The 12,289-nt window shown below is 34.2% G+C and overlaps 1 protein-coding gene across 2 annotated transcripts in view; it reads right to left on the bottom strand.

Annotated features, from left to right (window-relative positions):
- Nucleotides 1-1,137: 1,137 nt before the first annotated feature.
- LOC149776963 (uncharacterized) overlaps nucleotides 1,138-12,289 on the bottom strand; it is a 68,434-nt gene continuing 57,282 nt past the window's right edge. The window contains exons 12-13 of one of the 2 annotated variants that reach the window (XR_016416143.1): nucleotides 5,992-10,445; nucleotides 1,138-5,940 (exon numbers count right to left, since the gene is read on the bottom strand). Coding sequence is in view for 1 of the 2 variants with exons in the window: in XM_089941678.1 (XP_089797804.1) it covers nucleotides 10,344-10,445 (102 nt within the window). In the remaining variant the exon portion in view is untranslated. Of the gene's footprint in view, nucleotides 10,446-12,289 lie in introns of both variants that reach the window. The other variant, XM_089941678.1, reaches the window with a different exon arrangement.

Raw genomic sequence — 12,289 nt, 5'->3', positions numbered from 1 at the left:
AAGGATAGAGATTGACATAAGATAGTGACATAATATATATAGATATACAATGGAAAGATACATATTATTAGAGCAGAATACTGGATCGGGAAACCATGCAGCTAAAATGTCGTGTAGAACTTGGAGAGGTGGACAGAACTTTAGTACGTGTATATGTATATATAGCCATTAGTTTGCCAAAATAACTTTGTGTTTTATATATTACACCACTGAGCTCCCCTCACCCCAAAGCAAGAAAGAAACCCACAGGTCAGAAGTGGTAGAGAACCCATCGGGTCATAGTAACTTTAACATCACCGTGTAAAGTGTTATTATTCGTATCACTATCATGGCAGGTAACTTAATTCATTATCCCTGGCACCACATTTATGTATTAAGAGTTTGTACCCTACCAATGAGCTCTGAAGCATCAGTGTCATTTAAAATGCACCAATGTGAGTGGTATTACAGAAAAGCAGACAGATGTAGCTCTATAATGATACCTAATTATCTAGACTTTCTGCTCGCATTACAAACTGAAGAGAGGGGAAATACATTTTTTTTGAGACCCAATTATTTTACACCAAAAATATGCCAGTTGTCAGAATCGGATTTCGTGTCCAATTTTAGACTTTTTGGCTCGAGTTTTCGGGCAGACCTGTCTGAACTGCAGACAGGTGAACCTTTACAAAAAGTAGGACAAGTTTGGGATTTGGAGTAAAAAGTGTCCAGGACACGAAATGATGGGTCCGATAAGCCAAATTTTTAAAAAATAAAACCCAAAGGAATCAAACTTTTACCCATCTGCACATGCATAAGCGAAATAGCAATGAAAAACGATTTCTATAACACAACTAGGCATCTGAGTAAAGTAAAATGCCTTGGAAGCAGATTTATTTGGATGTATTCATAAGTAACTCCCAAAAATAGCAGATCACCTTGTTAGAGTTGTTATTATCGGTATCACTGTCATGGCGGGGCACCTTCCAGTCCCTGGAGAAACATCTACATGCCAGATTTTGCCTTTTGCAAAAACATTGCATTACTGGAAAAACACGACTTAATTTGGTCATAATGTGATGTTCAGTGGGGTTTTCCCACATATAGTAACTTTTAATTCCTAAATATGCCATCTAATAACATGCAAAAAAGTCAACAAAAGATGAAATGTTTTATTTCCAAGTACAGGATTTTAATATAAAAATATTTTTAATATAAACATTTAAAGTGAATATTTTTACAATGCTTAATGAACAAAAAGCCTGGATGACCGTAAAGATGGACAGAAAAGTACAGAAAAAGGAGACTGTAACCCACATTTCCTGAGGACAATCCAATCTTCTCAATGGTATCCTCAACCAAAGCAATAAAAAATCTTTTGAAAAATTATTTGTATCTATTGTTTGAAGTAATCCACAATAAGTCTGCAATTTCTGTATCTGTATTCTTTTTAGTTGCAGAATATTGAAACCATTTTTGATGTCCTTGAGAAATTCCAACATAATAAATTTGCTATTTTCTTACAAGTTCTAGTTAACATGTTGACAAGTTACCTGTTAAGTCTTGAACAAATTCTATTGTAACCTTTGAATTCAAACCAATTATTGTTGATAGAAATTCACTCAACTTAATTCTCTCAGACAATGTCAAAATATACCCATATGCCAAGTTTGATTAAAGAGCAGCTGACATCAGGAGTTATTTTCTCCGTTTCGATGCAGTGAATGACTTGGTCTTTACAGATATATGCATCGTAATTTTAAAAGAAAATTCAAATCATTCTTTTTAATTAATCCCTACTAACACATGTTTAAGTTTTGGAAGAAAAGACCTTTGATAATAAGTCATGCGATCTAGCTTGACGTAGTACCTTTACAACATTTTTTAAGTTGTTAATACTGACAATTCTAATTATAGGGTCCTAAAACTTGATGACTGAATGAAAGATACATATCAAGTTTTTACTTCACCCAAATGAGGAATCAATTTTAGAGTACCCAAATTAAAAGAAATGGCCCTATAGCCAGAAACAAACTGGGATAATAAAAATTCATACGTGTTTATGTTGTCAGGCTCACAAGCCAGTAGTCTGCAGAACAGAGCTGTATGTAAGCATGTACTGGTATGCATGCAGATGTGTTTTTATTAATGAAAAATAAAGTAGTATAGCCATCCATCATCAATTAAAAAAAGTAGCTATAACGAGATCATTAATAGTAGCAAGTACATAGTGATATGTGTTTTAGTGAATACCCATACTGCCAACTTTTTAAAAAAACCTTCTCAATAAGGCAGACAGTATTTTTTTTACTAGTTACACCAATTGTTGTGTAGTGAAATATCATGTACTGCTATGGTCAAACAGGGAAAACATACATTTGAAAGCTCAGAAGTGTGACCTGTTGCATTGCAGGCAACACTATATTCAACATAAAATTCTGCAAAGTAAACACAGACTCTAATGACCTCCAGTTCAGTTTCAGAACTGCGGTTCCAAACCTGATGAATGTCAATGATTTCTTGCTAGATCTCTCATCCTGACATACTGTTTTCTTTTAAATTTCACATGTTGTAGCAATTATTCCTCCTGCACTGTGCAATACTCAAATTGAAATTACATGTCCAATACACATTTATTGCTGCTTTTGCTGCTCCCCCTTCAAAAATCTGATTCATTTTATAATTCTGTACTGACTGCGTGAACGTTTTAAGAGACTGACTGTCCCTTTTGCTTTCCTGTTTTTCTTTGGCTGACAATATTCCTAGATAATGCTACAAGGGACTGACCAATTATTTTGGGAAAAGGGCAGTGACATGAGACTTTCTTTGAAAACAGGGTATCTTTTTTCTTCAGCACAAGATAATTCTTTTAAGCCAATATAATGGATATAATTAGTTCTTTATAGCTATAAATATGAGCAAGATAATTTTCATTCAATATGACAGCCAGAAATTTTATTTCAAAACAAATCGCAGGTCACCAACCCACCTTAATGAAAATTAAAATTTAAAGTTGGTTCCTAAGGAAAAGTTTAATTAGGCAGGCATTTTGCATGAAAAACATGGGCAGAATAAAGTGTCAAGGGTACTCCTGTAAAGTTAGTTTGGATCCTTGATCAATGACACATAATCGAATATGAAAACCAGGATTTGGACCACAACAGGACAAGTCAATATCCCTATTTAATAATCATATTTCTGCCTGATTTGTTATTATAAAGCCCTGCAAGACAATTAGGTTCTTTAGTGCCAAAGCAGCCAGTGTAGCTGACCCAGGCTAGATGGTAAGATTTGAACTTGCAACCTTTTGGTCACAAGTCTACCCATTCAGCTATTATTCCATATTTTATGGGTCAGCTTAGTAAGACTTATGGCCAAATTGTATGACTTGGCAGGTCTTTAAAACACGTTACATATGTCCTCTTTTTCCTGGACATGTCCTCCTTTATGGTCCTTAAATCTCTATAAATGGAAGCTACAGAATTGATCTAATTGTCACTATCCGGAGTGTCATCTTTTTTGAAAGTTCAAATATGGTAACCCTAGAAAATCCCCGTTTGATATGACTATACCTTCAAAAGCAAAGATTTTCAACATGGCTGCTATTGCCATAATATAATGTTGTTGGTTTAATCAGCACTGTTTTCATTTTAGACCAACTAGACATTATAAGAAGTGTTTTAGTGAGAACCTCATGGCTATATGACCATCTGTTCAAGGAGTAAACATAACTAGACAAGATTTTCAAGACGGATACCATGGTGGCCAATATGGCTACTATAATAGGAAAAAATAAATAAGTCTTTTAGTGAAAACCACATGTTGCAATGACTAAATACCCAAGAGTTGCAGCAATAGCCAGTTTTAAAAACGGCAGCAATGGAAGCCACAGAATTGATATAATTGTCACTATTTTCATTTATGATCAACTACATATCATAAGAAGACTTTCAGTGAAAACCTCATATCAATAATAATAATAATAATAATAATAATAATAATATCCCATTTTCCATGTAGACATAATTAGCTAAAATCTAGATGACATTATGACCCTGCAACTGAAACAAATATAAATGTAGTTATTGAAAAATAAATCTACAGGGTTAGTATCTACTATTAACAAGAATAATACAAATAATACAGGTTAACATACTGTTACTGCATAGATGTATCACAGCTACCATATATAAATGTTATGCAGTCACAAAATCTGGATTGCTTATTAAAATATTTGCAGAGGTATAATTTCTTGTAATCTCAAACAACAGGTACTTGTCTATGACCATCCAATTCTGAAGAAGTTGCCAAAATAACATTTTTAACATGGATGCCATGACCATACTGTATGTCAGATCATCACCATTTTGACTTTATATCGAGTCCCAATTACCATCTGTTAAAAAGTAGTGTGAAAATGAAATATTTATGATAGCACCATGGCAGGTATGATGGAGATCAGATAGGTACCATTTTAATTAGTACCAACCAGACTTCATAAGAAACAGTTTAGTGAAAATTCCATGTAAATTTTTTTTCCAGATGGCAGCCACAATGGTGAGGGTCACTGTTTTCATTTAGGACCAACTAGAACTAAAAATGAAAATTATGACATGTTTCGTGATACTTTTCCATGGTAGTTTTTACTACGAGTAGCAATAAAAAACAACTTCAAATGGACATCAACCAATGTTAAGACCAATGAGGCTGTGTGATGAATGTCTGTGTAAAGTTTCATGGCAGTCCTCAAAGTAGTTTAGGTGAAGAACTGATTATAAACTTATGGTAATGGTTAGATAGAAAATCCTGAGTTGTCATTCGTGAAGTTAATGCAAAACCTTAATCTTAAAATGAGAAATGTTGGTCAGACGAACCTCCTTTTTGTACTGGTGTGGTGCTAACAGATATGTAGACACTCATCTAGTTTAATGATTCAAGCTAGACAGTTATAACACCTTTAACCAAATCTAATGAAGCCTGAAATATGGGTAACAATGACCTACGTTTGTGATGGCGTATTACTCAGAAGATGCATCCCATCACCATGTTACATGAGTCTAGTTATAACAGTATGTATACAGGGTGCAAATAACCAACATGATCATGAGTTAAACAAACTTAGACCAGTGACATGTAGGTCACAGTGATCTTCCTTTTTTTGCATGAGTGTGGTACTAATAAAAATGCATTCAGTCATCTAGTTTGATGAATGAACAAACTTAAAAATATAAACCTGACAAAATGTAACCAAAGTCAATGAAGCTTGAAATATGGGTCATGGTTACCTACTTTTGCAATAAGGGTGTAGCACCAATCATGATACATCCCCATGCCAAGTTCTATGATTCCAAGTGAAACAGTATGTATAGAGGGTGGAAAACCCCTAAGCTAATGGAACAACTTCACCAAGAATGTACAAAACATGTACATGTATGTATTAAGTTAGCCCCATCCCAAAAAGGAAAATGCTACAGAATACATGTCAACTGTTGTCTAGAACCTAAGAAAAGCAGCTAAAGAAAACAATAAAGTTCTGAACATGTAATAGTTTTTTTAAATAAAATATAGTGGCCAAAAGATTATTTCTGATGCATTGGTTTTAAAACAAAAGCATTATTTTTGCCTCTTATGACATGAACCATCATTACAGAAAAGTGTTACATATTTATTGCTTTGCATAAATATTACATTACACTCGATGTTTAAAGTTTCTATCCTGGATGGTGTGTAGTGAATGTATATGGTGTCCTGTGTGCAAACAGTTCCCAGAATAGCAAGGAAGCCCAATTTCAAGCCTTTATTTTTTATTACGATGATGTGTATTGTAATGATTTCATCCTGCTTACATTTATTATGGGCTAGATGTGATACTGTTCTGTGTGAGATAAAAAGAGATCTTGCATGAAAAAATTGATTTTAATTCACAAGTTTTATATAGACATAACATTTATATAGACATACCTCTTATATAGGCATGCCATTTATAAAGGCATACCTTTTATACAGACATACCTTTTATATAGGCATACCTTTTCTTCTGTATTTTATTTTAAAAAATTGGAAGGTCTTAAAGTTCTATACAAAATACAAACTTTACTTCATCATACTTCTAAGCCATAACAAGTTCATACATTTTTACTTGTGAACATGTCACTTTTGACATGTATCTTGGTTAACATGGATGTTATTCAATCCTGGACGGCACCCTTATCTACAATTAGTGTTTCTTGTACAATGTGTTGTATTTCTGTGAAATTCTATGCAATAAAACCCTTTTTTCACATACTTAAATACATATATGCAAAATACATTCTTAAAAATGTTAAAAAATAACCATGTTAATTGACATTATTGAAGAAAGTTTGGTTTATACCTATCCTGAGTTGAAAGAAATGAACATTGTACAATTACATTGACATGTAAACATGTAAATGTGGAACAAAAAAAATTGTAAAAATTAAAAACAAAGTTAAACATTTAATTGAGCATGTGGTAAATTCTTATTAAAGACAATGAAAATGACAAACATATAACTTTTGTAATTTTCAGAGTTCCAGCTAAGAAGGCACAGATGATGCAACCACAACTTGATGCACTCAAACCTTATTTCTGGCCTTCAATTTGTACCCTGACCCCATTTCATTTGTTAAATTTGCTGCCCTTTTTCGTTTTTCAGGGATGGGTACTGTGCCCCATCTAGATTGGCATATAGTCTCTGTACTGTGTTCAACACAGTGCACAAACCAGAATAAATGTTTGGTTTGTGCAACCATGACATGCTATGTTTGCTCCTTACCAAACAGCAGTGAAGAAATGTTTGAAAATGCAAAATGGTTTTATTTTTGGAGACTAGAATAAGAATATAGATCTATTAAAGATTAGAGAAGTCAACCGATGATATGTAATAGACTCAGGTCTAAAAAAGGTCTCAAGACAGTCTGTTTAGAGTCTGAGCTGGACTTGGTTTTCAGAAAGCTTCAACATGTTATAATCCTAAGTCCAAGTTCTTTTAGAGTTTTAAGAATTATTTAAAGCCAGGAGAGGATGTCTTGCTTACTTATGATATAATGCGTAAAGACTCGTATCCTGCAGCAGGAATGTAATTAAGTATCAACAATTAATTGTAACAGTTCAATTAAAAATGTTAATTAAAGGCTGCTATATGTGTTTAAATTGTTAAGTTAATTAAACTGGATGTGGCTTGGCTTGGCTCCGGAAAAATGATGTACAATTAAGTGGCCTTTTCCAGAAAGTTTCATGCATTCTGTGCATTTTTCACTAATCACATATAAATGCATGCAACATTTAATGTAGTTGTTTCATTTTCTGTCTGATCATCGAATGACCCTTAAAGATACACCTTTACCAGGCACAAGCTAGTAAGACATTTACAAATTGAGCACTATCTTGTCATTGGTCCTGTATTAAAATAAAAAAAATCACTTTTATTTCATAGTTCAGATTTTATAATTGGCATCATTCAAGAGGCCTGTATTCCACCACTGAGTTCAATATCTTTCTTCTCTTTAATTTGCTCTCTGCTGCCTTTCACCAACAACTTACAACATTAATGAAGGCTGAGAGTAATTAAAACTGAAAAATGAACTGGAACAACAGATGGTTGGGAATTACTTACCCTGACACAGGTTTTACTGTTAATGGGATGAAACACAATGAGAGAGGCAAAGACATGAAAATAACACAAAGGCTGAAGAGTATTAACAATACAAAAAATGCATACAATTAACAGTAGATATGACAAATGATGCAGTGTTAAGCATTCAAATGACATGTATAAATGCACTAAGCCCATGGAAAAGCAGGATTATGCTTCAATTGTTGGAAGTTGACAGATGTATCAGACTGGGATCGCATTTTATTTATTTAAGACTGCTAATTATTAATTGCAGGAAAAATAATGTCCTTGAATTGGGAACTAGCACCTGAATAAGACATACCAATGAAATAATAGCAGGTCATGTATTACTGATTCTAAAATAACTTTCCATTTCTGATTACAATTTACTAATTGGGGATATTAATGAAACCTTTATCTCCCCCTCCCCCACTTTTCGCCTCTTAATTTTGTTGTCCCACCCATAGATTAGAACTTGGATCACCTATTTCAGTCTCTCCTGGGACAAAATGTGCAACTCGACTACAATGACCTGACCATTTGATCATTCATCAAATATGTATTTATAATGGACTAATCCACAGATAATACAAGTACTGCTACCACTTCCATGAATTGTACACACTTAGTATAAATGCAGCAAATGGTAATTTAATGCAAATAAACAATGCTAGACAAAAATATTAAAACAATGCCAAGAGGGCTAACAGTTGTTCTCTCAGTTTAAGAATGCTAAAGTCTGTTTGGAAATGTACCCAAGACAGACTAATGATATGTACAAGAAAACCTTTTCCTTACATTCTTGCAGATTTATCCAAATGGAAATGAAAGTACCACTCGGCCATCTCAGTTTCATAATTCAACACCAAAAAATATGACCAGTTAAGTGTTTTGTTTGGTTTTATTTCATTTTTGAAGAATATACTGACAGGCAATGATTTATGCACCAAACAAATTTCGTAATCAAAGCCAAGTTAGTATAGTTGGTGACCTACTTCTAATACACATCGCATTTTTAGGTCATGAAGTATATATGTATGCATTTTGTAGTAAAGGCTGATAGGTATGGCTCTGAAGAAATTTACAGAGAAATTAAATGTTTAAAAAATCAGATCTAATATCCTTACTTGTATACATAAAATTCATATATCCACACATACATTTACGCCTAAAGCAAACATACATTTTTGACATACTGACATCACTCCTGTACAACTGTAAACAACACAGACCCCAATCTGTCATCACCATAAATCACCAGCAGATCAGGTTCTATTTTATTTTATTGATTATATGTTGCAAAAACAGACCACTGTACATAATCGTTTGTAAGTCGAGTCCAACTGCAAACTGCACAGACCCAGATCTGCTAGCACATTATGTCTACCCCTGTATGCAGTTTGTTAAGAGTAATCAGAGAACAAAAAACATAGACCCGGATCTGTCCACAAATTAAGCAATAGCAGATCAGGTCCGTCCAGTTTGCAGCTGGACATGACTTACAAGCAGGTACAGATGGCATTAGAATAGCTTTACTGGGATCAGATAAAATGTAGCCAGTAGCTGATGGTGGCCAGGTTACATGTGGACTAGATATAGGAATTTCACTGTACATGTTTCAGTACCAGACTATTAATTTAAAAAGCAAACAAAATATGCAATACAAACAATGTGCTGGTAAGAAATGCATGAATAGTGTTAGAACCTGATACAAGATTAGAAAATGATTGCAGTTTTGAAGCAGTTTTGAAGCAATTGTGACACATCAGTGGCAAATTATGCTGAGCAGAACTTCCCAACTGCAGGTATGTCAAGATGATAAAAGAATGACACATATAGGATTGCCACTGGGATTTCAGTCTCATATTATGTCCAAAACGTAATATAATTTGAAAGTATTTATTTTCCCTGTGAAAGTACACTACTCCCTAAATAATTCTGTGACCACGATCAAATACCAAAGTCTGAAGTCACTACATCTGACAGTATAAGAGTTCTGCAGCATAACATATACAGACATACAAAAAACATAACACATATCCTTGCTAATAAGTCCAACTGCAACCTGCACGGACCCAGATCTGCAATTGCATAGTGTTCCAGCATATATGGGTCTATGCAGTTTGTTACAAGTAATTAATAGAACACACGGCACACACTCTGATCTGCCAGTACATTATGTAACAACAGATCAAGGTCTAAGTTGTCTGCAGTTGGACTGGAATTATGAGTAGTATAGACAGTACTTACAATTAATTTGATCACAAAGTTGCTCTCTTGAACAAAAAAACATTAATATTGAGAATCCAACTCTTTGACATGAAGCAAAACTTTACATCATATCTATGGTGTATCAACTGTTCTCAATTAAAATCACACTCCCTTATTTTTTAAAATACAGATTTAAAGTCATTCCCAACATATTTTCAGTTGAGGTAAAAACTATCATCCTGAAAATTTTTCATGGTGGACAATGTTTTGTGGTTGCTACAAACTACAAACTTAAAGATCCACCAAACAAAAAGACTTCTGCATAAAAAGAGGATCTACTTCAGCAATCAACTGTTATAAGTACTGACAAAAACATTGTTTACAACATCACAAAAATTGATAATCACAAAAATAAATGATTTCACAGGAATCTCCTAGTTGAGCACCGAAGCTGCTCATCATGTGGCAGCGCAAATGGAATTTCAATTACTTCACCCAATATTACATGATGCAGGTGTCAAAATCCACCCTCTCTGCTGTGCTGGTGGTCTGTTTGTATCCCACCCCAATTTAGAAGCTGTTTGTCTGGGTTCTCATTCCAGTTGGTCTCCAATTTAAGCTGCAGAAAAAGATTCAAACATGTGACAGTGTTTCAGGTTTTGATCATAACATGTATTAGGTAGTTTGAATTAAACTTTCAATGTTTTTTTGTTTTTGCTTTACAACAGCTGCATAAAAAGTTGTAACAATTTGTACTATCATTGGTGCAATTTTGGTGGCATCCTAAAGGAAACCACCAACTCTGACAAACAACCACTTATCCTGCATGTGCTAGAACCAGGAATCAATACCAGGACTGTACAGGTGCAAAGTGAGGGCTTTATCACTGAACTATCCTGGCCCTAACGAAGTTTCAACTATGATCCTGGAGAAAGAGTTTGTTTTTAATAGGTCTGGAAATAGCTAATTATTAGTAAATTATGCTTCTCTGAGAATACTTATGCAATCATGGTAGCATTCAGTAAATAAGTTTATCTACCTCTCAAATCCAGCAAATATAAAGAGCCCCATAAAATGTAATCGTTCATTCCTCTATAGCATTTAGACAAAGATAAGAAACTTGTACTATTACCTCTATTTACCACTGCTAGATGCCACTAGTTTAAGCTAACTGATGTAACATGGGCACTCACATTTATAGGAAAGTGTGGAAGTTTTTACTAGTAATGTGATCAGGTAAGTATTCTAGGAAGAACATAATTTACTAAAAAATATGTTCCCCAATCATGTTAATATTAGGAGAATAGTTAAAGAGTTGGGTGAAATGCTCAACCATGCAACCTGTACCCTTTGTCTCCTTTGAGGGAAAAATTCACCGTAAGAAGGATACATGACCCTCATAATATGACAGTAGCACAACTGATGGTCGCAAGACCTATGAACAAAACCTTTGAGATAAGGATCAAGATTAAATTATTCTTAATAAGAAAAACAAAAAAACTTAGATAAATTTAGCAAAATCTCTAAACCGATGCTTGTGAGTTTGCACTGACCTCAAAAGGGTCTGTTGGCTATCTGGGCTACAGCCACTGGACCTACCAAACACAATTAGCACCTCTGTGCAATATATCTCAGAAATAAACTCTTGAGAACGTTAAATGTGCATCATAGTCAATGGCTTCTATTTGTGGAGTGGCTCCTAAAATGTCCTATGTACACAAAAGTTTTTCTTCTTAAAAGTATGAAAAATAATGAGTAAAAAGTTTATTCAGGGATCGCGCAGGGCTTTACCAATGTTGCAAATTGCAATTTTTTTCTCCTTATTGGTGCCAAAATATACCATCTGGTGATTTGGGGCTGGGGGGGGGGAGGCAACATTGTTGGCTGTTTAAGCTTGTATATACAACCATTGCTTTCGAGTGTAGAAATTCAGAGGCCCCATGAAAGGAAGAAACAAACTTGACATAAACTACACTGAAATTTATCTATTGTTACATAAATAAATTCTTTGTCCATATTGACAAACCAACTTAGGACTGTTCCAGTAAAACATATACCCCCCGGGGGGAAGGCACTTTCAAATTCAACCAACCCACAACAGAAGCAATTAAAAAAAATTATGATCCACCGTCAGATGTGTTTAATAGAGAAACACTGCCCCCTACAGAAGTATATTTTTTAAACACAATTGCTGGCTATGGGTTAGTAGGCGGTGGAAGCAATTTTAATATTGGATTGGGGAAAGAAGCGATTTAAATGACAGCTGGCTGGAGGTAATCTACTGAATTCATATACATCATATAATCTACTGCATATTTTTATTTGTATTCATTCATTATAATCAGTCTTTTGTCCTTTTGTTTGTTTGTCTGTCAGCCAAGTATGTCTCTGATACTGTGAAATCACAGATTTTCATGGTGGCTTATTATTTGTAGATGTCATTGATCAGTCCCTTAATACCTA

Source organism: Sinohyriopsis cumingii, chromosome 18, assembly GCF_028554795.1.
Source record: "Sinohyriopsis cumingii isolate HCF-2022 chromosome 18, ASM2855479v2, whole genome shotgun sequence".
NCBI lineage: Eukaryota > Metazoa > Mollusca > Bivalvia > Unionida > Unionidae > Sinohyriopsis > Sinohyriopsis cumingii.
The sequence above is the reverse complement of the archived record's forward strand: the minus strand, read 5'-3'. Positions and strand labels throughout refer to the sequence as shown.